The 21,950-nt window shown below is 46.0% G+C and overlaps 1 protein-coding gene and 1 non-coding gene across 2 annotated transcripts; one reads left to right on the top strand and one right to left on the bottom strand.

The window, feature by feature from the left end:
* Positions 1 to 4,459: 4,459 nt before the first annotated feature.
* On the top strand, positions 4,460 to 7,083 carry NHLRC1 (NHL repeat containing E3 ubiquitin protein ligase 1). Its single transcript, XM_055570729.1, has one exon. It carries the CDS (start codon positions 4,525 to 4,527, stop codon positions 5,707 to 5,709), a length of 1,185 nt encoding a protein of 394 aa, XP_055426704.1. The 5' UTR covers positions 4,460 to 4,524; the 3' UTR covers positions 5,710 to 7,083.
* Positions 7,084 to 14,719: 7,636 nt separating this feature from the next.
* LOC129648174 (U6 spliceosomal RNA) lies at positions 14,720 to 14,826 on the bottom strand. The gene has a single exon (XR_008712755.1). It is a non-coding gene; the product is annotated as a U6 spliceosomal RNA (small nuclear RNA).
* Positions 14,827 to 21,950: the final 7,124 nt, after the last annotated feature.

Genomic DNA, 21,950 nt, shown 5'->3' with positions numbered 1-21,950 from the left:
GACCCTGATGCTGGGAAAGATCGAGGGCAGGAGGAGAAGGGGATGACAGAGGATGAGATGGTTGGATGGCATCACCGACTCGATGCACATGAGTTTGAGCAAGCTCCAGGAGCTGGTGATGGACAGGGAAGCCAAGCATGCTGCAATGCATGGGGTCACAAAGAGTTGGACACGACTGAGCGACTGAACTGAGAACTTCCCTGGTGGCAGTGGTTAAGATTCCACATTTCCACTGCCGGGGTGCAAAGGTTCCATCCCTGGTGGGGGAAGTTCCACATGCCACACGGTGAGGCCAAAAAAATAAAATTAAATAAAAAATAACGTGTTGGTCTCCCTCTGTGTACACAGGCAAGCACTAGGCATTGGTCTTCTGGAACTTCTTCTCTCTTCAGAAAAAGAAAGAAGGGTTGAAGATAACAATTTTAAGATTAGATAGAAAGGAAAATTGGACTCCATACACTTGGTAAAGTAGAAAAAGAACAAGTGGCTGGGGGTGGGAGGCGGTTGGGTGGACAGGAACGCTGGAGCAGTATTCCAGCTGTGAAAGGCTGCAAACCTACACGTTTTTAGTTCTGAAGCTTTGTGTCACTGAGAAGGCCTCAGCTCCGGATCAAATGCCACAAAGTTAGATTTCCATATTTACCGATTAGAGTGTTGACAGCAAATGGTTAGAGTCGATTGTGTGTGTATGTGCCATGGGGCTTTCCAGAACCATTGTGCTGTCTACTAGGACAAATGATAGACCGATTATTGTGACCATTCTTTTTTTTTTTTTTTTTTTGTGACCATTCTTATAGAAGGCGGATTTCTTGCAGGTTCGTCTGGTTTACCTTGCTGAACACCTCCAACCTCTTGGCGCAGTGCCGCCGGTTGCCACGCGAGGGCAGCACAGGATCAAGAAGAAGCCAGGCTCCTCCCCAAGCGGAGTTGATCGTAGGATAGAGGCTCCGTCAGTCAGCAGTGAGTGGCAGGGCTTGGGGTGGTGGTCTTTGGATTCGTTCTAAAACAATGTGGAACCAGAGACAAGTTAAAGGCACATCAAACATCCACGAAATCCGTCTGGAAAGCATCTTGAGAAGGTAATACACAAGAGACTTGTTCTAGATCTCTTAACTAGAGGTCTAACTGTTCCTCTGCCGTAATCACTCGCTGCATGGGGTTACTGAGCTGAAAAAGGATGTGCTATAAATTCAAAATACACACTGGACTAGTGCTAATAAAACAGAGAGTGTAAAATATCTCACTAATTTTTACAGTGATTATATGTCATAAGGATAGCATTTTGGATATTTTGGATTAAATAAAATATGCATATCCAATTCAGCTCATTTCACTAGCTTCCTTTTTAAAATCTGGCTACTGGAAAATTTAATATTATATACATGGCTCTTACTATATTTCTATTAGACAACATTAATTCTAGAAATATTCCACTTTTAGGTGGAAATTTAGGTTTCCTGAATGTTTTTTCTTTTTTTTTTTTTGAATGTTTTTTCTTAAGGATCACTGCAGAAAGCAATTTCTATTTGGAATGACAATGTATTATAGTCTGAAATTATAATATTAAGTTGATTACTATGTCCCAATACACAGATCATCTTTGAATCTTGTAACACTCGGTAGGAAAATGTTCTTTCTTATCTTACATTAAATCTTCCTCCAGGGGATTTAATGGGATAAAGATTTCCTGTTTTCTCAGAAGTCTAGCAAATAAGAGGGTGAATGATCATGGTAATTATCTCTAAATGAGGAGAAATGATCTGATAAGTGATTTTGCCAAAGACAATGTTCATGCAGGCATTGAGGGGAGAATTCCTGAAAGTGATTTCTTGTAGTTCCACAGTGATTCCTGAGAGACTGTGTTACCTCCTGTTTGAAGATTTTTTTTAAAACATATTGTATATTCTCTATGTTTTCCATATTGATTGAAGTTGAAAGAATTTAACTTGATGTCATTTGAGGGACTTTTGTATCACTGGTTCTCAAACTTGGCTGTACATGATAAGCTCGAAGGGAACTTTAAAAAAATCCCAGCTGCCCAAGGACTTCCCTGGTGGACCAGTGGCTGGGACTCCACACTCCCAGTGCAGGGGGACTGGGCTTGATCCCTGGTGGGGGAACTAGATCCCACAGGCCACAACTAAGACCCGGTGCAACCAAATAAAAATAAAACATCCCAGCTGCCAGACCACACCCTGGACAAATTACTCGTTGGAGGATGAGACCCAGGTATTTACCATGTGCAACCAACATTGAAAATGACTGGGATAGTTAAGACTGTGGGCTCTGAAAACTGCCTGGCTTCAAAGCCCAGCCTGGTCGCTTCCTAGCCCCGTGACCCTGGGCAAGAAACTTAACCTCTGCGAACACTATGGCAGAAACAGGGTGATGAAAATAACACATCTTGTAAGGACTGTCATGTGGTTTAAATAAGATACCTGTGCAAACCACTTACAAGAGGGTGGGTATGCAGTAAATTGATAATTAACTATCAACTTTCTAATTTCATATTCATTTCTCTGGAACACACTTCCAGCCATGGTCCTTGCCTCTAACACAAATTCACCTGTGTATTTCATGTATTGTCCTATGACATTCCTTCGTTCACATTGTTATTGTTGTTCAGTCGCTCAGTCATGTCCAACTCTTTGCAACCCCATGGACTGCCGCACGCCAGGCTTCCCTGTCCTTCACTACTATCTCCCTGAGTTTGCTCAAATTCATGTCCATTAAGTTGGTGATGCCATCCAACCATCGCATCCTGTGTTTCCCCCTTCTCCTCCTGTCTTCAATCTTTCCCAGCATCAGGGTCTTTTCCAGTGAGTCGGCTCTTTGCATCAGGTGGCCAAAGTATTGGCGCTGCAGCATCAGTCCTTCCAATGAATATTCAGGACTGATTTCCTTTAGGATTGACTGGTTTGATCTCCTTACTGTCCAAGGGACTCTAAAGAGTCTTCTCCAGCACCACAGTTCAAAAACATCAATTTTTCGGTGCTCAGCCTTCTTTATGGTCCAATTCTCACATCATACATGACTACTGGAAAAACCATAGCTTTGACTATTGGGACCTTTGTTGGCAAAGTGATGTCTTACATAAATTCATTTTTCAAGTGTTCATTGAGCATCTACTTTACTATGAGAGGGCTTCCCTGGTGGCTCAGTAGTAAAGAATCCACCTGCCAATGTAAGAGTCACAGGTTCGATTTCTGGATTGGGAAGATCCCTGGGAGAAGGAAATGGCAGCCCACTCTAATATTCTTGCCTGAGAAAACCCATGGACAGAGGAGCCTGGCAGGCTACAGTCCGTGGGGTCGCAAAAGAGTCGGACATGATTTAGTGACTAAACAACAAAAACAACAACTTACTATGAGAATTATAGAAGGTCTGAAAGAAAATGCGTGCATCTGCCTCATCCACTTGGGTTTTAATTTCCCTCGTGCACCTGTGTTTTCCCAATAGATCATAAGTATCATGAGCTCTGAGACTAGGTTTCACACCTGGCCAGTCTCAGCCCCTAGCATCCAGCGCTGCTGACGGGAAATCGGAGGGCACTTTGCTGGGTACCAGGGAGCAGCCTGCTTGTCCTCAGTAGGTGTCCTCAAGTGTAAAGGGAAGATGCTCCATCCATGACTGGTGTGACAATTACAGGTCTGACTATGTGCTGTGGATTGTTGTTATTCAGTCACTCAGTCATGTCCGACTCTTTGCGACCCCATGGACTGCAGCATGCCAGGCTTCCCTGTCCATCACCAATTCCCAGAGCCTACTCAAACTCACGTCCATTGAGTCGGTGATGCCATCCAACCATCTCATCCCCTGTCGTCCCCCTCTCTTCCCGCCTTCCATCTTTCCCAGCATCAGGGTCTTTTCCAATGAGTCGGTTCTTCGCATCAGGTTGCCAAAGTATTGGAGTTTCAGCTTAAGCATCAGTCCTTCCAATGAATATTCTGTGGATCAGTTCAGTTCAGTTCAGTCCCTGAGTTGTGTCCGACTCTTTGCGAGCCCATGGACTGCAGCACGCAGTCTATTCTGTGGATTCTGCTAAGTCACTTCAGTCGTGTCCGACTCTGTGCGACCCCATGGACTGCAGCCTACCAGGCTTCTCCGTCCATGGGATTCTCCAGGCAAGAGTACTGCAGTGGGTTGCCATTTCCTTCTCCAATGCATGAACGTGGAAAGTGAAAGTGAAGTCGCTCAGTCGTGTCTGACTCTTAGCGACCCCATGGACTGCAGCCTACCAGGCTCCTCCATCCATGGGATTTTCCGGGCAACAGTACTGGAGTGGGGTGCCATTGCCTTCTCCGACTCTGTGATTAGAACTTGTTAAAATCCACTGTCCGCCTCTCCGGATACAGTGTGGCGCGCGCCCACAAGGGGGCGGCACGTCTCGGCCGAGCGGCCGAACAAAGTGGACGTCAGGCCCAGCGGCCCCGCCCCGTGACCGTGACCCCAGGCCGCGCCGGCGCGGCGTCCAGCTCCGCCGGCAGACCGCGCGGCCGGAGCGTGCGGGGCGGGGGCCGCGCGATGGGGGCCGAGGCCGCTGGGAGTGGGCCGGCGCTGCGGGAGCTGCTGAGAGAGGCCGAGACCAGCCTGCTTGAGTGCAAGGTGTGCTTCGAGCGGTTCGGCCACCGCCAGCAGCGGCGCCCACGCAACCTGTCCTGCGGCCACGTGGTCTGCCTGGCCTGCGTGGCCGCCCTGGCGCACCCGCGGACGCTGGCCCTCGAGTGCCCCTTCTGCCGGCGGGCCTGCCGGGGCTGCGACACCAGCGACTGCCTGCCGGTGCTCCACTTCCTGGAGCTCCTGGGCTCCGCGCTGCGGCCCGGCCCCGCCGCCCCGCGCGCCGCCCCCGCCGCCCCGGGGGTCCTCACCTGCCAGCACGCCTTCGGCGGCTGGGGGACCCTGGTCAACCCCACTGGGCTGGCTCTGTGTCCCAAGACGGGGCGGGTCGTGGTGGTGCACGACGGCAAGCGGCGAGTCAAGGTCTTCGACTCCGGGGGAGGCTGCGCGCATCAGTTTGGAGAGAAGGGGGACGCTGCCCAGGACCTTCGGTACCCGATTGACGTCACGGTCACCAACGACTGCCACGTGGTCGTCACGGACGCCGGCGACCGCTCCCTCAAAGTATTTGACTTTTTCGGCCAGATCAAACTCGTCTTGGGAGGCCAGTTCTGCTTGCCGTGGGGTGTGGAGACCACCCCGCAGAATGGGGTCTTGGTCACGGACGCGGAGGCGGGGTCCCTGCACCTCCTGGAAGTCGACTTTCCCGAAGGGGTCCTCCGGAGGACTGAACGGTTGCAGGCTCACCTGCGTCGCCCGCGGGGGCTGGCGGTGTCCTGGCTCACCGGGGCCATCGCGGTCCTCGAGCACCCGCTGGGGCCCGGCGCCTGCAGCGGCACCACGGTGAAGGTGTTCAGCGCGAGCATGCAGCTCATCGGCCAGGTGGACTCCTTCGGGCTGAGCCTCTTTTTCCCTTCCAAGATCACCGCCTCCGCCGTGGCCTTCGATCACCAGGGCAACGTGGTGGTTGCCGATACTTCCAGTCCGGCTGTCCTCTGTCTAGGCAAACCCGATGAGTTTCCAGTGCTGAAGCCCATCATCACCCACGGTCTTTCGCATCCCGTGGCGCTGACCTTCACCAAGGAGAGTTCTCTTCTTGTGCTGGACAGTGCGGCCCATTCTGTAAAAGTCTACAAGGTTGACTGGGGATGATGGGGTGTGGTGGGGGTCCTGGGACCTGCTCCAGAAGTCCTGGAGCTGCCCCTGTTGAGCCCTGGATCAATGACTTAATCATCTATTCAATAGAGATGACTGTAACTGCCTGGTAGACTTAACAAAGGTGGGGGCCATTATTAAAGAATAATAATGAAATCTACCATTGATGGATTATGTACTCCTAGTGCTAAGAAATTTGTGAATATTAGCCCCTTTAATCCTTTCAGCGGCCCAGTGGTAATTTCTATTACATATCTCATTTTAAGGATGAGAAAACTAAGACCCAGAGAGCTGAAGAGATTTATCCAAGGTCACATTTACTTACTCTGACAGTCACAAATGGAACTCAATTCTGACTCCAAAACGCCTTGCTCTTAAATAAGACAACAGATGTGGAAAAATATATATGAGTGTATATTGTTGCTACATGTACTCTATTTACAAGTAGCTAATTTCTTAGAGGCATAGAGAAAGGAGACTTCGTAAAGTTCAAGAGAAAAAGGATTTTGTGGTGGATGTCAGTTTAGTTCAACATACAGTTCCTCTGATGGCTCTTTAGATGAGGTTACTGTGGATCTTAAGTTACTTGAAAAACAAAAGCAATCAACTTTGCTTATTCAAAAGGTCAACACTTCTCTTAGTACCTGTAACTCCTCTGCTATAGGCACTTAGGAAATACTACTTGGTTGGTTGAGAAAGGTTTGTGTTTTTGTTTTTGTGTGTGTGTTCTAAGAAATCTTGACTTAATCAAGATAACTAAGATTTTTTTTTCTTATGTTTTCTTCTACAAGTTGTATATTTTTGGGTGTCCCATTTCAAGTTGATTCCTGTCTACAACATGAAGTATGGGTTGAGGTTAATTTTTTTTTTTTGATATGAGGGTGTCCAATTATTCCAGCACTATTTGTTGAAAAGACTTTTTTTTTTTTTTTTTTTTGCCTCCTTGTGGCATGAGGGATCTTAGTTCCTTGGCCAGGGATCGAACCCGTGCTCCCTGTACTGGGAGCACAGAGTCTTAGCCTCTGGACTGGGAGGGAAGTCCAGGAGAAAGACTTATGTTAGTGTAAGTTCGGAACTCCTGTGGAATGCTCTACACATGTACTTGTGTTAGAGGGCCGGATGATATTTCTGTTAGTGTAAATATAGAGATAAGTCACCACAGTCAGTTCATGGCAGAAATGATTTTGCTTGCCTCTTTATGATCAGTGGTAATCTGAAGAACTTTTGTGATGGGGTTTTTCTCTGTCTATTTAAATCTGTCCCATATGTTGCAAACACCAGGCACTCAATAAATAATTCCTTTGATCCTGAGTTGGCATTTAACCACTGGCAAATCCCTCGTGGCTCAGACAATAAAGAATCTGCCTTCAATGCAGGAGATAGGGGTTTGATCCCTGGGTCAGGAAGATCCCCTGGAGAAGGGAATGGCAACCCACTCCAGTATCCTTACCAGGGAAATGCTATGGATCTAGGAGCCTGTTGGGCTACAGTCTGTGGGGTTGCAAAGAGTTAGACATGACTTGGTGACTAACACTTCCACTTTTCACTTTCAGACACTTTAACTACTTCTTGAATTGACGTGATGGCTTGACCAAGATGATGCCTGCTTTAAGGTTGCATTGATTAAGTGAATGGGTGGAGATTTCGGGTGAAGTAGCTGCTTCTCTATAAGCTGTATGTCTAGCTGGTATAACATTTCAGAGTTAAGGGCTGTTGGAAAAATACCAAATAGCCAGCACCTCAGAAGCAGTAGCAAAACTTTTTCCTCAGGGAAGAAATAGTGGTTTTGAAAGGTGAGGGTTTGCTTTAGGTAATAGCTGATGCTTTATCAACAATAGGATTCTAATTTACAAAGCATTTTCATAGATATAATGTACATTCTAGACACAGCCCCCAAATTATGAAAAAGATTGTAGTTTGTTCTTTGAAGCTAAAAGAGAGAGCTAGGCTCCCGTACCAGTCTACAGAAGCCCATTTTGCTTCAATGCTCCCATCATGTAGCACTGATACGATTTCAGGCATCATGGACCAACCACCATTTGTAAATGCATCATCCCAAATAGGGGTTCTGGGAAGAGCCCCCACCTTCCCCACCGACACCCTATCCTTAGAAATCACCCTCAGGTCAGCGACATCACAGGAATTCTGAGTTGTATAACAAGAAAAGTTGTCTTAGATGGAGATACAGGTTCATACTTGGTCATTTGTGAATAGGGCAACCGTGGATTGATGTTACAAATGTTTTCCTTGGGAACAATGACATTTTAAGGCCTTGGGGTCCATTGAGCCAATCAAGAGACCTTCTCTTATTTGAAATCATCAGTGGTATCATGTTTGCCTCTAGAGCTGAGTGTGTCTTTTCAGGCCAGGTGTGGAATATATGCAGCATGTATGGAGAGATCTCTTATTACCATGTGGATTACCTAGCTGGAAGAATGGTGTGTGAGCTCCCAAGATGACATGGGAGCGATTCAGAGAGGTGATCACAAGTGATCTTGTTAATGGCTACCTTTACTTGGTAGATGATCAGGCTGCAGATAGACAGCAGGGTTTCCAAAGACACCAATTTTGCTGTTTCTGATCCACAGGCATGCACATGCTGAGGGGTAGGTTCAGTAACCTGTAATGGAGATGTTAAGTTCACCTTCTGGGCCGTGCTCTTTAAAGCAAGCTGGTTAAAGCGCTCAAGCCGCACCCTGCTGAACACCACCAGATTGTTAGAGGAACTGGAGAGTCTGAGGTGGGCCAAAGGAAATCATCACAGCACAAAGAAAGAGGTCCCTCAAAACTGTGTCTTTTGCAGCGACCTGGATGGACCTAGAGTCTGTCATACAGAGAGAAGTCACAAAGAGAAAAACCAACACTGGATATTAACACATATATGTGGAATCGAGAGAAATGGTACAGATGATCTTATTTGCAAAGCAAAAATAGAGACACAGACATAGAGAACAAACGCATGGCTACCAAGGGGAAAGGAGGGGGTGGGATGAACTGGGGGATTGGATTGACTATATATACTATTGACACCGTGTATAAAGTAGATAACTAATGAGAGCCTGCTGTGTAGCACAGAGAACTCTCCTCAATGCTCCCTGGTGACCTAAATGAGAAGGAAATACAAAGAAGAGGGGGATACATGTAACAGTAACTGATCCCCTTTGCTGTACAGCAGAGATTAGCACAGCCTCGTAAAGCAACTAACTGCAATAAAAATCAATAAAATTTAAATAATAATGAAGTAAGAGGTTCCCAGGTGATGGAGGAGAGTTGGAATGACTTTCCAGAGGTCAGAGACAAAATAACCACAAATAGCTGGAGAAGGAAAAGGAATGGGCTTTTCCTGAAAATCCCCCTCAATCAGATGCCTTTACGCCAGCGCTACCCACCATGGCTCGCCACCTGGTGCGTCTGTAAAAGCAGGCAGAGGGCCCGTCAGCCATGCTCACATCACCCTCCATTTGTTCTTATTTTGCCCAATTCCTGAGGCTCGGACTGTCTCCTGGTTTTGGCCTTGTTCTGCCCTCTGGACTTGATTTTCACAGTCTTCTTCCTTGGCGTTTCCTAAGGATTGTGGTTCAGAGTCATATCTCTTCCCTCTACTTAGACACACTCTCTCTGGATCCCGGGATGCAAAGCATCACAACTTGTTTGTGCCTCATCCAGACCCTTCCTGGTGAGTCGGGTGAAGACCTCACTGAAAGTGAATTGTGTGCCTTTTGAGGAAGTATTCTGTATACCTCAGAAAAATGGGGAAGACCCACTGATGATGGCAGTTTAACCATCCTCCACCGCCACTGAGAGACGAGATGTAGGCTGGTGGCTAGCACTCCGCTAATAGCGACCTGCTCCGGAGCTTCTGGGGCTTCCCTGGTAACTCAGTCGATAAAGGAGCCTGCAATGCAGGAGACCCAGGTTCGATCCCCAGGTTGGGAAGATCCACTGGAGAAAGGAATGGTAACCCACTCCAGTATTCTTGCCTGGAGAATCCTGTGGACACAGGAGCCTGGTAGGCTACAGTCCATGGGGTCGCAAAGAGTCGGACACAACTTAGTGACTAAACCATCACCACCCTGGTGGTGTACTATGGTTGATAAGGAGGTTAAGTGTTTTCTTTAAGAATATGTAGGAAATATGAGAGCGAGGCTGCCAGGACTCACCACAGCAACTGTGCTGAGCCATCATGGTTGTCTACCATGCCCACCGCCCCTTCTAAGGAAAACCTACTCCCCTTCCCAACAGGCCCTGCTGATGAGCTAGCCCTTGGCCGCCATGTTTCCTAATTGGATAGGAGTGCCCACCAATATGAAGAGCAACCTGTCCACCAATGTCCTGCCAAATATATTCAATTAGATCAGGAAGCTAGCCTACGACTTGGCCTCAGATGAACAGTTTTTCTCAAAAGGGACAAGGAGATCCAATTAGATTCTTTTCTTGAGGTGGCAGGGTTGCCTTTTTTTTTAAATTGAAGTATAGTTAGTTTTTTGGGCTTCCCTCTTGACTCAGTCAGTAAAGAATCTACCTGAAATGCAGGAGACCAGAGTTCAATTCCTGGGTCAGGAAGATCCCCTGGAGAAGGAAATGGCAACCCACTCCAGTATTCTTGCATGGAGAATCCTGTGGACACAGGAGCCTGGAGAGCTACAGTCCATGGGGTCACAAGAATCAGACACGACTTAGTGACTAAACCACCACCAGAGTGGTTTACACTATTGTTTTTGTTTCAGATATACACCAAAGTGGTTCAGTTATACACACATCTTTTTTAGATTCTTTTCCCTTATAGGTTATTATAAAATATTGAGTGTGGTTCCCTGTGCTGTGTAATCTATTTCCATTTTCAAACTGCTGATGGATAAATCTGGACGGACTAAAAGTGATGATACAGGAAGGCCAATTCCATTACATTTTGGAGTTAATTTCTGCAAAATTGTACCAGTCCCCTCTGGTGGACACTAAAATGTAAATCTTAAAATTAGTAACTTTTCTTCTCTGACCAGTCAGTACGAAATACATTATGTGAATTTGTTAAATTTGCTAGCAGCACTATCTGTACAAGTTGAACACAGGATATTCGAATGCATTCTGATTATAGACAAAACCTACTAATTCATAAGGGTTTTGGGGAAGAGGGGAGAGTTATGTCTTTGTCAGGTTTTACTGTTAGGGTGGTGCTGGCCTCATAAAATGAGTTGGGAAATGTTCCTTCCAGCTTTATTTCCTGAAAGAACTTGTATGACAGTGTTGTCATTTCTTCTTAAATGTTTGATAGAGTTCACCAGTGAAACCTAGTGGCCCAAGAAATTTCTTGATGTGTGTACATTCAGAGTTTATGGTTGTTCTCTGTAGAAAGATGGGCCAGTTGGAGCTTACTCAATCATACTGGAACAGGAATTTTAAAAACCTTTTAAATTTCTTTGATTTTTTTTTTTTTGGCAAGCATTTTATCACTGACTATTTCCTGTGTGCTCATTTTGTGTTGAGCAAGGTGCAAAGCTGTGAGGATGTGAAGGTTCCCAGGCGCGGATGGTTGGGGGTTGGGTGTGGAGATGGACAAGCTAATCAGAAGAATACGGCATAGGATGGTGAGTGCTCTGGAAAGCACATGCTGGGGGGATGGGGCGGGAGGGGGAGAAGGGCCCAGTAGCCAGAACAGAACAGATATTGGGAGAGATGACATCACCCTAGAATTCCAGACTGATTGATGTCATCAATGCTGGACACTTCGTCCAAAACAAACTAAAAAACTAAAAGTAAACATTTGTCTTTAAGTATTGATTCTTCGTGGTCCCGATGTTAGGATCTATTTTTCTGTCGCTATAGCCTGTCAGTATTCGGGGACCGTGTAAAGAAGGCAAGATGACAGCTGATGGTCAGTGATGCTCAGCTGAGTTTCTGAGCATCTCGGGGTATTTTTTGATATTTTTACATTTAGCTAAACAGCACAGTAGTAAGTGTATTCTAAAAAGGTCAAAAGTGCCCTCTTTGGACAAAGCTCATTTGTTGTTACAATGAAATCCTCCCCACAGTGAAACATTTTATAATCCTCTCCCACATTTAGTCCTTTCCCATCATTGCGGCGGTGACAGATTTTATGGGAGGAGGAGTCACGTGGACCTAACACGTACATCCCTGATACAGAGATGCTTGCTGCTGGAGAGTCCTCCTGTATCCTGTGGTCTTGACACCTCTCGATGCTTGGCACCTGCTTTGTTACTAAATCAGGACCTTGCTGGGCCTCTTGGCACTAATGACTCGAGTCCTCGCCTCCCCTAGCTTCAGCCACTCAGGGGACATCCCTCCTGTGCGGTAACCGGTCAAACAGGCAAAATATTCAAGAGAAAGACACTGCAGCTTTTCACCTGCAGCTGTTTTTCATGAATTATAAACTGTATGTCAAAAGAGGCCAGAAACAGGGACTGCTTTCAAAGAACCATGATGGAGAAACATGAAACATTAGAAGAGTTTTGGCTCCAGGCACCCAGCACTTGGTCAGAATATGAGGAAAGCTTCTCCAGTTATTGAGGGTTGATTTGATGGGATATTTCACAACTGAGTTTGAAAGTATTTTAGGGGGCCAGGGGTACCTGGCACCCCACTCCAGTACTCTTGGCTGGAAAATCCCATGGATGGAGGAGCCTGGAAGGCTGCAGTCCATGGGGTCGCTGAGGGTCGGACATGACTGAGCGACTTCACTTAGACTTTTCACTTTCACACATTGGAGAAGGAAATGGCAACCCATTCCAGTGTTCTTGCCTGAAGAATCCCAGGGACAGGGGAGCCTGGTGGGCTGCCGTCTATGGGGTCGCACAGAGTCAGACATGACTGAAGTGACCCAGCAGCAGCAGCAGCAGGGGGTGCCAGAGCGTGTGTCTATAAGATCCTGTATTTGTTATGAAACATGCCAAATAATTTATGAATACTGCTTAGCACCATGTCTTCGTGTGCACACCATCAATGAAAGGCTTCCCGTCAGGATGTGACCTTTGCTTGGGTTCCATGCTCTCTCTCCCAGCCAGGTCGACTCATTACCGTCTCCCTCTCAGGGAGAAGGGCTCCTGCCTGCAGCTCTCCTGTGGACACACTCTGAAGTTGGGCCCCGGCCCCCCAGGAGCAGTATGAGAGGCTTCCAGTTAAAGGTTTTCCTGTCTGGTGCCTGGGGTCTGCCATCCAGGGCATAGGCCTCACTACTGGCTCCCATCTAGGCTCCAAGGGCAGCCTGGACTTGGCTCTTACCCTCAGCACTGTAGACCAACCCAAGTACGACATCTGGGCCCCAGCTTTGCTCTCGCTCGGCTGCTGTAGGCATCCTTGCCTCCATCCTTAGCTGTGACCCATGGTGACACTTTCTGTCTTACCTAATGCTGTTAGAGACCAGGGAGTGTATGAGGTTGAGTATTTTTGGACCATTACTGAGACAGAGGCAGAGGATAAGAGAGTAGCAAGTAGAAATGGTACCAAGAATGAATGGCTTCTCATTGGATGCAGAGACTCTACACCGGGCCCCAGCCTTCAGTTCTTACACAGACTCATCTCATCCTCATCATAGCCTAGGAAATATCGGGTTGGCCAAAAGGCCAATTTGGGTTTTTCTGTGAGATGTTATGTATGTCCATAAGATGCTTTCCATAATGTCTTACAGAAAAACTCAAAGGAAACTTGTGTCCAGCTGGTAGTTGCTATTGGCATTTTTACAGGTGGGGAAACTGAGGCACAGAGAAGCTAAGTAATTGGCTGAAGGTCACATAGACAGACAGTAGATAAACTGTTTAATCTCTCTGAGATTAAAGTTTCTTTCTGTAAAATGGAAATTTAATAGTACCCACTTTCTAGACTTGTGAGGCCTACAGAAGTTTATACATGTACAGTAGAACACTGGTAGGTGTCCAGTCTCTCTTAGCAATCATTGTTTTGCCTGAACTATTTTGGGGTAAGGCAGTACCTCTGTTTTTAAGCACAGAGGTTAGTGATCATGAAGGTTAGACCTGCATGAAGCCATCTGTGCTCGAGTGTAGGGAGAACCTCCCTGACAACAACGCCCGCAGAAAAGAAAGCGGAGCTGAAAGCCGGAGGAAGATGACATCCGCGTAACGTCGTTGGGTCTCCCAGTTTTTCTATTCCCAAAGCCGGGTATCACCCTGGAGTCATGTTTATCTGAGCTGACAAGTTTCCTGTTCTAAAACAAGTTTGAGTTGTGTGTCTGTGTTGTTATTGTTTAGTTGCTCAGTCGTGTCCGACTCTTGTGACCCGTAGACTGTAGCCCTCCAGGCTCCTCTGTTCATGGGATTCTCCAGGCAAGAATATTGGAGTGGGTTGCCATTTTCTTCTGCAGGGGTTCTTCCCGACCCAGGGATGGAACCCACGTCTCCTGCATTGGCAGGTGGGTTCTTTACCCCCGAGCTACCAGGGAAGCCACCTGAGTGTCTATGACTTTCATCTAAAGGAGCCTCAAGAGAGTCCAAGGTCAGGCTCCTAGAAGACGTCATGTATTCTTATTACAAGGACTTTGCTTTACACCTTATGTCAAGGCAGCACAAAGCTGGCTTTCAGTCTATACTCAGAGATCCACAATAGAAGAAAATGATTGGCTCCTTTGAGTTTTGAGTGAGGTGTCAAACTACAATATGTTGTTGGACTCTTTTGTTTGTTTGGCCACACCACATGGCATGTGGGATCCTAGTTCCCCGACCACTTCATTTTGAAGTGCAGACTCTTAACCCCTGGACCACCTTATGCTGTCTAATTTTTTTTTGAGGAGTGGGAAGAGAGTCACCTGCTACCCATTGAAAGGATTTTTTTTTTTTGGATTATCAGAGCTCCTGTGATACAAAAGGTTTTCAAGTTTGGTAGGATCATAGAAAGGGCTTCCCAGGTGATGCCATTGTAAAGAATCCATCTACCAGTGCAGAAGATGCAAGAGACACAGGTTCAATCCCTGGGTCAGAAAGATCACTTGAAGTAGGCGATGGCCACCCACTCCAGTATTATTATTTAAAAAAAAAAAAAAAAAGATATGGAATGCTTCAGGAATTTGCATGTCATCCTTGCTCAGGGGCCATGCTAATCTTCACTGTATTGTTCCAGTTTTAGTATATGTGCTGCCAAAGTGAGCACCCGCTCCAGTATTCTTGCCTGGGAAACCCCATGGACAGAGGAGCTTGGCAGGCTACAGTCCTCGGGGTTGCAAAGAAAGAGTCAGACACGACTGAGCTGGTGCACTCACACACACCCACACACACAGCCACACACACAGGATAACAGAAATCTTGACGTGTAAGTCCCTCACTTTCTAAATAAGTAAATTGAAGCCTGAAGAGGTTAAGTAACTTGGACAAGTGATTAATCTTCTTAGGAGAAAACCCAGAATTCTAAACCTTGCTGCCGTTGGAATTCTCTCTGATTTTGGATTTTCAGCAACATAAACTGCACACAGTGTATTTTCTACGTAGATATGCAGAATCGGAGAGTCAGCAGCTGATGTCAGCTCTGCTGACTCCTAACCAAGTTTGGTTTTCCCATTGTTATCCTGCTTTTTCCTATAAGTAGACACTTTTCTTATAACCACGGTATTTACTTATCTTACTGTAATGTGTATAAGCATGTGATAAACATATAATGTATAATTCTAACCCTACAGGATGTTACTAGGTGGTATTGTGGAAAAAGAGGGTCTGTATTTAATTAAATTTATGAGTTAAATGGGTTTCTTGATTGCAATTGATCTCAAAGCCATCAATAAGCTATTTTGCATTATAAATTGCAAAATAAAGGGAATGGTTAGATACAGAGTACCGTGTTTTCCAAACTTACCCGACCCCAGGTCTGCTGCTAGAAATACTGTTTTGGCAGCCTGAATTTTCACATTTTTTCCTTTCTCCCCATGCTTCCATTCTGCCCTTTTCTTTGGTATTTTTGTTTCTGGGTCTTCATTTTTTAATTCTTACCTTCAATTCTCATCCTCCCCCCCAGTCTTCTGTCACTCCAAGTTCCTACATTTGGGTGCTTTTCTGGTGATAATTCTCCTTCTCTCAGTCTTTGTGGTGGCCTTTTTTTTTTTTTTTTTTTTTTGCGAGGGAGAGAGGGTGAAGGAGGGTAACGAGCTCCAATGAGCCAGTGTCTCTTGCAGGTTTAGGGAAGAATGACCAACCTGGGCTCACTCAGATCAGCCTTGGCTTAATTGTTTCTCAATATATCTGCACCCTGAGGTGGGCTTGTGGGAAAGAGCAGCTCATACCAATGCCTTCCAGGGCTTGCCCAGAAGTGCCATGAAAGCCACTGGCCCCCCTTTGTTGAATTCTCCTCACCTTTCCAGGAACAGCCCAGCAGTGAAACTTCTCTGCACATTATCCAGCCATTGAAGGCTCCCTCTAGACATCAGGTGTCTCACCCGCAAGCCAGTTCCAGCCCCACATTCAACCTTTTGTCTCCAGACAAGGTAGCTCTCTGTCCAGGGTGGCATTTACACTTTTACTTGTACTCTGCTTTGTTCCTGCTGTTGCTTGGGCACTGCTTGCGGGATCTTAGTGCCCTGACCAGGGACTGAACCCACGCCCCCTGCAGTGGAAGCCTGGAGTCCCTACCACTGGACCACCAGGGAAGTCTCAACATTTACACTTTGACTGGGAGAATCAGCCTCCCTGATTAAGAGCCCCGGCAGTTGTCTCTGAGTGTTGCTGTCTTTCACCTTTCTCAAGTGTTCTGTTTTCTACATTTGCCTTATTGTATCCACAAAATTCCTGCAGTGATTCTGAACTTGTTTTATACACGGGTATGATTTCTCTTCATTTAGAGTTTTAAGATTTAAAATTCCCTAATTTTCAAGGTTCTTTACAGACTTCATGGTACAGTTTTGAGTAGTACCATGCTTCTTCCATAGGATAAATGGTATCAGGACCTACATTCATGCTGATCCAATTGAATGAACACCTCATGGACTTTTCTACTTCTCACAATTTGTCCCTCGGAATTGTTCCCATTCATTCTGAAACTGAGATGCATCCTACACAAATCACTTTTTTTGAGGAGTTTCAGGCCTGTGTCCTCATTGTGGAGACCACAAAGCCAAACAAGCCATTTCCAAGGCCAGGTATGAATCATTGACAGGTAGCACTTTGGATGGGCTTCCAAGGTGGTGCTTGTGATAAGGAATCCTCTGCCAATACAAGAGATGTGGGTTCAATTCCTGGGTTGGGAAGATCCCCTGGAGTAGGAAATGGCAACCCACTCTAGTTTTCTTGCCTGGGAGATCCCAAGGACAGAAGATCCTGGCGGGCAACAATCCATGGGGGTCCCAAAGAATCAGACACGACTGAGCACACACACAGCAGTTTGGATAAACTTTATACTCATCCATATTCATTTCAAAATTTGATACTATCTGTAAGAGTAAATCAGAAAGCAAATTCTGAAATGTTGATGGTAAGTAGATTTTTTGTGTTTTCTATTTTAATGGCTTTCCTGGAGACATACATACCCTCCTTACTATTTTATATTGAATCAGACCTTCCTATGGCTGGTTCTTGTCACACAGGACTGTCAGCTAGCAGCTGACCCTGTGTCATCTTTAAGCATTTTGGTATGCGTTGGGATTTGTCCATAAGGAGCATAGACTGTAATTGGAAATAGGTAGAGAGCTACAACCAGCCACAGACTATCCCGTGTACCCCTCATCCAGCCATCCAGCCATGCCTCTGGGCCTCACTAAGTGGTGATAGCCAGTGCATACTCGGAAGGCCCTCTCCAGGTACAACTGAAGGAAACCGTAGCAGAAATGATGCCTGATCTGATAACACCCAGATCCAGGAAAGAAGAAGCTAAAGAAGGTTACTTCTGCTATATACCTGAGCCTCAGGTAATCTGATCGGTACTACCTGGCTGGCCATTAGTTTAACTAAGTTACTCGTTTGGGCTCAGGTATCACATCAAGGTGTTAAATTTAATCTCTAAAGACTTCTGTGGTTTGGACTCAGAATGTTCTGTGAACTCAACTTCTTTCCTTTCTAGTGTTGCATCTAAACTCTGTAACTGACCCAGATTTCAGGACTTGGCTGGGAACCACAGGGAAGGTCTGAGGCAGATACAGGATTCAGTTCAGGATGCTTTCAGTTCTGGTCTGGCTCTTTATTTATTTACTTTTTGGTTGCACCAGATCTTCATTGCTGCTTTCTCTAGTTGTGGCAAGCAATGGTGGCTTCTCTTGTGGAACACAGCTCAAGGGCTTCAGTGGTTGTGGCACATGGGCTCACTCATTGTGGCTCACAGGCTTAGTTGCCCTGTGGCATGCGGGATCTTCCCAGACCAAGGATCGAACCCATGTCCCCTGCATTGCAGGGTGGACTCTTAACCACTGGGCCACCAGGGAAGCACTGGTCTAGCTCTTGATACCCCAGCTTGTCCAAGGTTTCCAGTTTTATGTCTCTCCTGTGATCTGAATGAAACTTAAAACCCTTGGACAGTAGAGTACCAGACTTTCATCATGAGAGTCCAGGGTTGAAGTCTGTTCAAAACCATGGCTCCGTTCCTTTCTTCTATCATCATAGATAAACATGGCCACAGTGGCGAATTCAGATGGCCAGTTATTAGCTCACACTTTTCTTATGGTATTATTAATCACTTTGTAAGCATTCAAGTAACTTTTTGTTTGTCTTCTTTTCCTTCCTTGGACTAGAGTGTTCTCTTTCATGCATAGAATAATTCAAGCAATTTCTACCTCTTTTCTACATAGAAATTTTGGCCTTGGACACACCACTAACAATCATAAATCCAGAGGTTTCCAGGGCAGCATTCAGGTAACACAGTGGGTTAGTCAGGATAGAGAACCACTGACTTAGATGAATCAGGACTTTTCCCCGAACCACATCAGGGAGAAATGAAATCAGAGGTCAGCCAGAGGACAAGGGGAAATAGCCGTTAGATAGGCAACTCACAGATGACAAAGAAACGTTTGTTGAATTTCTCCAAAGAAGATGCACGAATGACCAACAAGCACATGAAAAGAAGCTCAGCATTGCTAACCATTAGGAAAATGCCAGTGCAAATCACAATGAGGTACCACCTCATACCCATTAGGATGGCTACTATTAAAAAATCAGAAAAAAGCAAGTGTTGTTGGAGTGGGGAGAAATTGGAACCCTTGTGTACCACTGGTTAGCGTGTACAATGGTGCAGCTACTGTGGAAGACAATATTGTAGTTTCTAACAAAATTAAACATAGAGTTACTGTGAAACGTGAAAAAAGTTGAAGTGTAAGTCGTTCAGTCGTGTCTGACTCTTTGCAACCCCCTAGACTATAGCCAGTCAGTCTCCTCTGTCCCTGGGATTTCCCAGGCAAGAATACTGGAGTGTGTAGCCATTCCCTTCTCCAGGGGATCTTCCTGACCCAGGGATTGAACCTGTGTCTCCTGTATTGCAGGCAGATTCTTTACCATCTGAGCCACCAGCAATTCCACTTCTGGCAAGGGCCCCGAAAGAATTGCAAGCAGGATCTGAAGAGAGATTTGTCCACCATGTTCATAGCAGCATTATTCACAATAGCCCAAAGGTGGAAGCAACTTAAGTGTCCACTGACAGATGAATGGATCAACAAAACATGGTCTATACATACAATGAAATGTGATTCTGCCTTAACAAGGAAGGAAATTCTGACACACGTGACAGCGTGAGCAAACCTGGAGAATATTATGCCGAGTGAAATGAGCCAGTCACAGAAGAACAAATACTGTATGTCTCAGTCAAATCCCTAGAGACAGAATACAGAATGCACGTACCCAGGGACTGAGAGAAGAGGGGAACAGGGAGTTGTTTAATGGGTGTAGAGTCTCAGTTTCATAAGATGCAAAGAGCTCTGGAGATGGACTGCACAACAATGAATATACTTACCACTTCTGAACTGTACACTTAAAGATGCTTCAGATAGTAAATTTGGCATCATGAGTATTTTGCCACAACTGAAAAATAAAATGTTCACTGAATAGACGCAGAGCTGAGAGAACCACCTGGCTTCTGTAGTGGAGACTTGTTGGAGAACACAGGTGAAGAAGCTGCATGGGATGGGAGAACCCTGAAAGCAGCATACTGCACTTCTCCAAAGAGCAGTGAACTTCAGATGCCTATGGTGTTCAGAAAGAGGAGGGAGGGTGGGCGGCACCTAGATAGTGATCAGCCTACAGGGGAACCCCTGCCAGGTGTTCTTTGCAAAATGGCCTGAGGACCTGGCGAGATGAGGCAGCCCAAGACCCCTTGGATTTTCTGTCTCAGAGGGGATTTTGCAAGGGCCAGGCTGAGCAGATGTCTACTCACCCCTCCTTTTCCCATTCTAATGAAGCCACAGGGACTGGGCAACCCTAAACCACTGGTGATAGCAAAGCCTCTTCTATTTGGCTTAGGGCTGTGTATGAGTACTGATGTTTACATCTGAATGGATGTGATGGAGAGGGAATTTTATAGCTCATCAAGGAAGAAAATGAAGTCGTACTTCTAAGCTCCAGGTGGCAATGCAGGAGACATAAGAGACATGGGTTCGATCCCTGGGTCTGGAAGATCCCCTGGAGAAGGGTATGGCAACCCACGTAAGTATTCTTGCCTGAAAAATTCCATGGACAGAGGAGCCTGGCAGGCTACAGTCCATGGAGGTCACAAAGAGTCAGACACAACTGAAGCAACTTAGCACACACGCTAAGTCTGGGTGATGTAGGCTGGAAGCTCTCCCGTCAGTCTCACCTCTTGTGTCTCCAGGTCCAGCAAAAGCCATCTGCTAAGTCCAAGGAGTGTGGACAGCATTCTATAGGCCAATGAAAACCACCAGCTTTCCCCACCCTCTTCCACCACTTCCACACCTCCTCAGCTTACTGTCTTTTTTTTTTTTTAACCTCAGCACTTCCTCAACAGGGCGGAGCACCTAATTAAATACTTTGGTATAAAGGGATTTTTCTTCAGGCTGTTGCCGATGAAAAGGGAAGTTGTCTTACTGCTAAGACAAAGAAAGACTTTGAAGTTTTCAAACTGTGCTTCCTGAAGTGTGGACAGCTAGCCACGTGACTCGGAATTACCTGAGAGAGCTGTTTAAAATGTCACTTCAGCCCACTGTTCCATGGTCTTTGGAGGTGGAGCCTGGGAACTGCCTTTTAGCAAGGTGATTCTTAAGCCTCTGAGAATTGAGACAGTCTTCAAAGGGCAGTTACCAGAGAGAGGCTGCTGAGTGAGTGACCTTGAGGCTAACAGGTGCAGAGACAAAGGAGGAAACATTGATTGATTATCTCCTTTCAAGTATTTTGTATAGAAATTATGCCATTTAAAGTTATCAATGGAAGATTGCAAACAAGGATCCGTCTAGTCAAAGCTGTGGTTTTTCCAGTAGTCATGTATGGATGTGAGATTTGGACTATAAAGAAAGCCGAGCACCAAAGAATTGATGCTTTTGAACTGTGGTGTTGGAGAAGACTCTTGAGAGTCCCTTGGACTGCAAGGAGATCCAACCAGTCCATCCTAAAGGAGATCAGTCCTGAATATTCATTGGAAGGACTGATGCTGAAGCTGAAACTCCAATACTTTGGCCACCTGATATAAAGAACTGACTCATTGGAAAAGACCTTGATGCTGGGAAAGATTGAAGGCAGGAGAAGGGGACGACAGAGGATGAGATGGTTGGATGGCATCACTGACTCGATGGACATGAGTTTGAGTGAACTCCGGGAGTTGGTGATGGACAGGGAGGCCTGGCGTGCTGCGGTCCATGGGGTTGCAAAGAATCAGACACGACTGAGTGACTGAACTGAACTGAATTGAAGTGACTTGCCTAAAAGCTGAGAAAACCAGAACGTGAATCTAGTTTGTTGTTTGTTTGTTTTAGACTGAAACACATGACTTAGCAGGATCTTAGTTTCCCAAACAGGGATTGAACCTGGGCCCCTGGCAGTGAAAGCACAAAGCTCCTAACCCCTGGACTAGGAAATTCCTTGAATCCATTCTAACTGAAAGCCCGTGGCTCTGCCAGCTCCCAGAATCTGTCCACTTTTGCATTTGTCAGGAAAGCCTAGAGAGTGATGAGCTGAGTGGCTGTGTCCTATTTACCTTCAGACCCTGTATTCATTTACGTCCATTGTACCCAGAGACCATTATATCTGTAATGCAAGCCCTGCACCCAATAGGAGGCTCAGGGACCTTCCAGGCACCTACTTCGTTAAAATTAGAATGTATAAACAAAACATTAAAAATAGAAACAAACAGCTCCTCCTCATGGG

The sequence above is a fragment of the Bubalus kerabau genome, chromosome 3 (genome assembly GCF_029407905.1).
Source record: "Bubalus kerabau isolate K-KA32 ecotype Philippines breed swamp buffalo chromosome 3, PCC_UOA_SB_1v2, whole genome shotgun sequence".
NCBI lineage: Eukaryota > Metazoa > Chordata > Mammalia > Artiodactyla > Bovidae > Bubalus > Bubalus kerabau.
This window is presented reverse-complemented; position numbering and strand designations above follow the sequence as displayed.

Bases quoted from the DNA above. Each gene is read 5' to 3' on its own strand.
- NHLRC1 (XM_055570729.1), top strand. From the start codon at position 4,525: ATGGGGGCCGAGGCCGCTGGGAGTGGGCCGGCGCTGCGGGAGCTGCTG.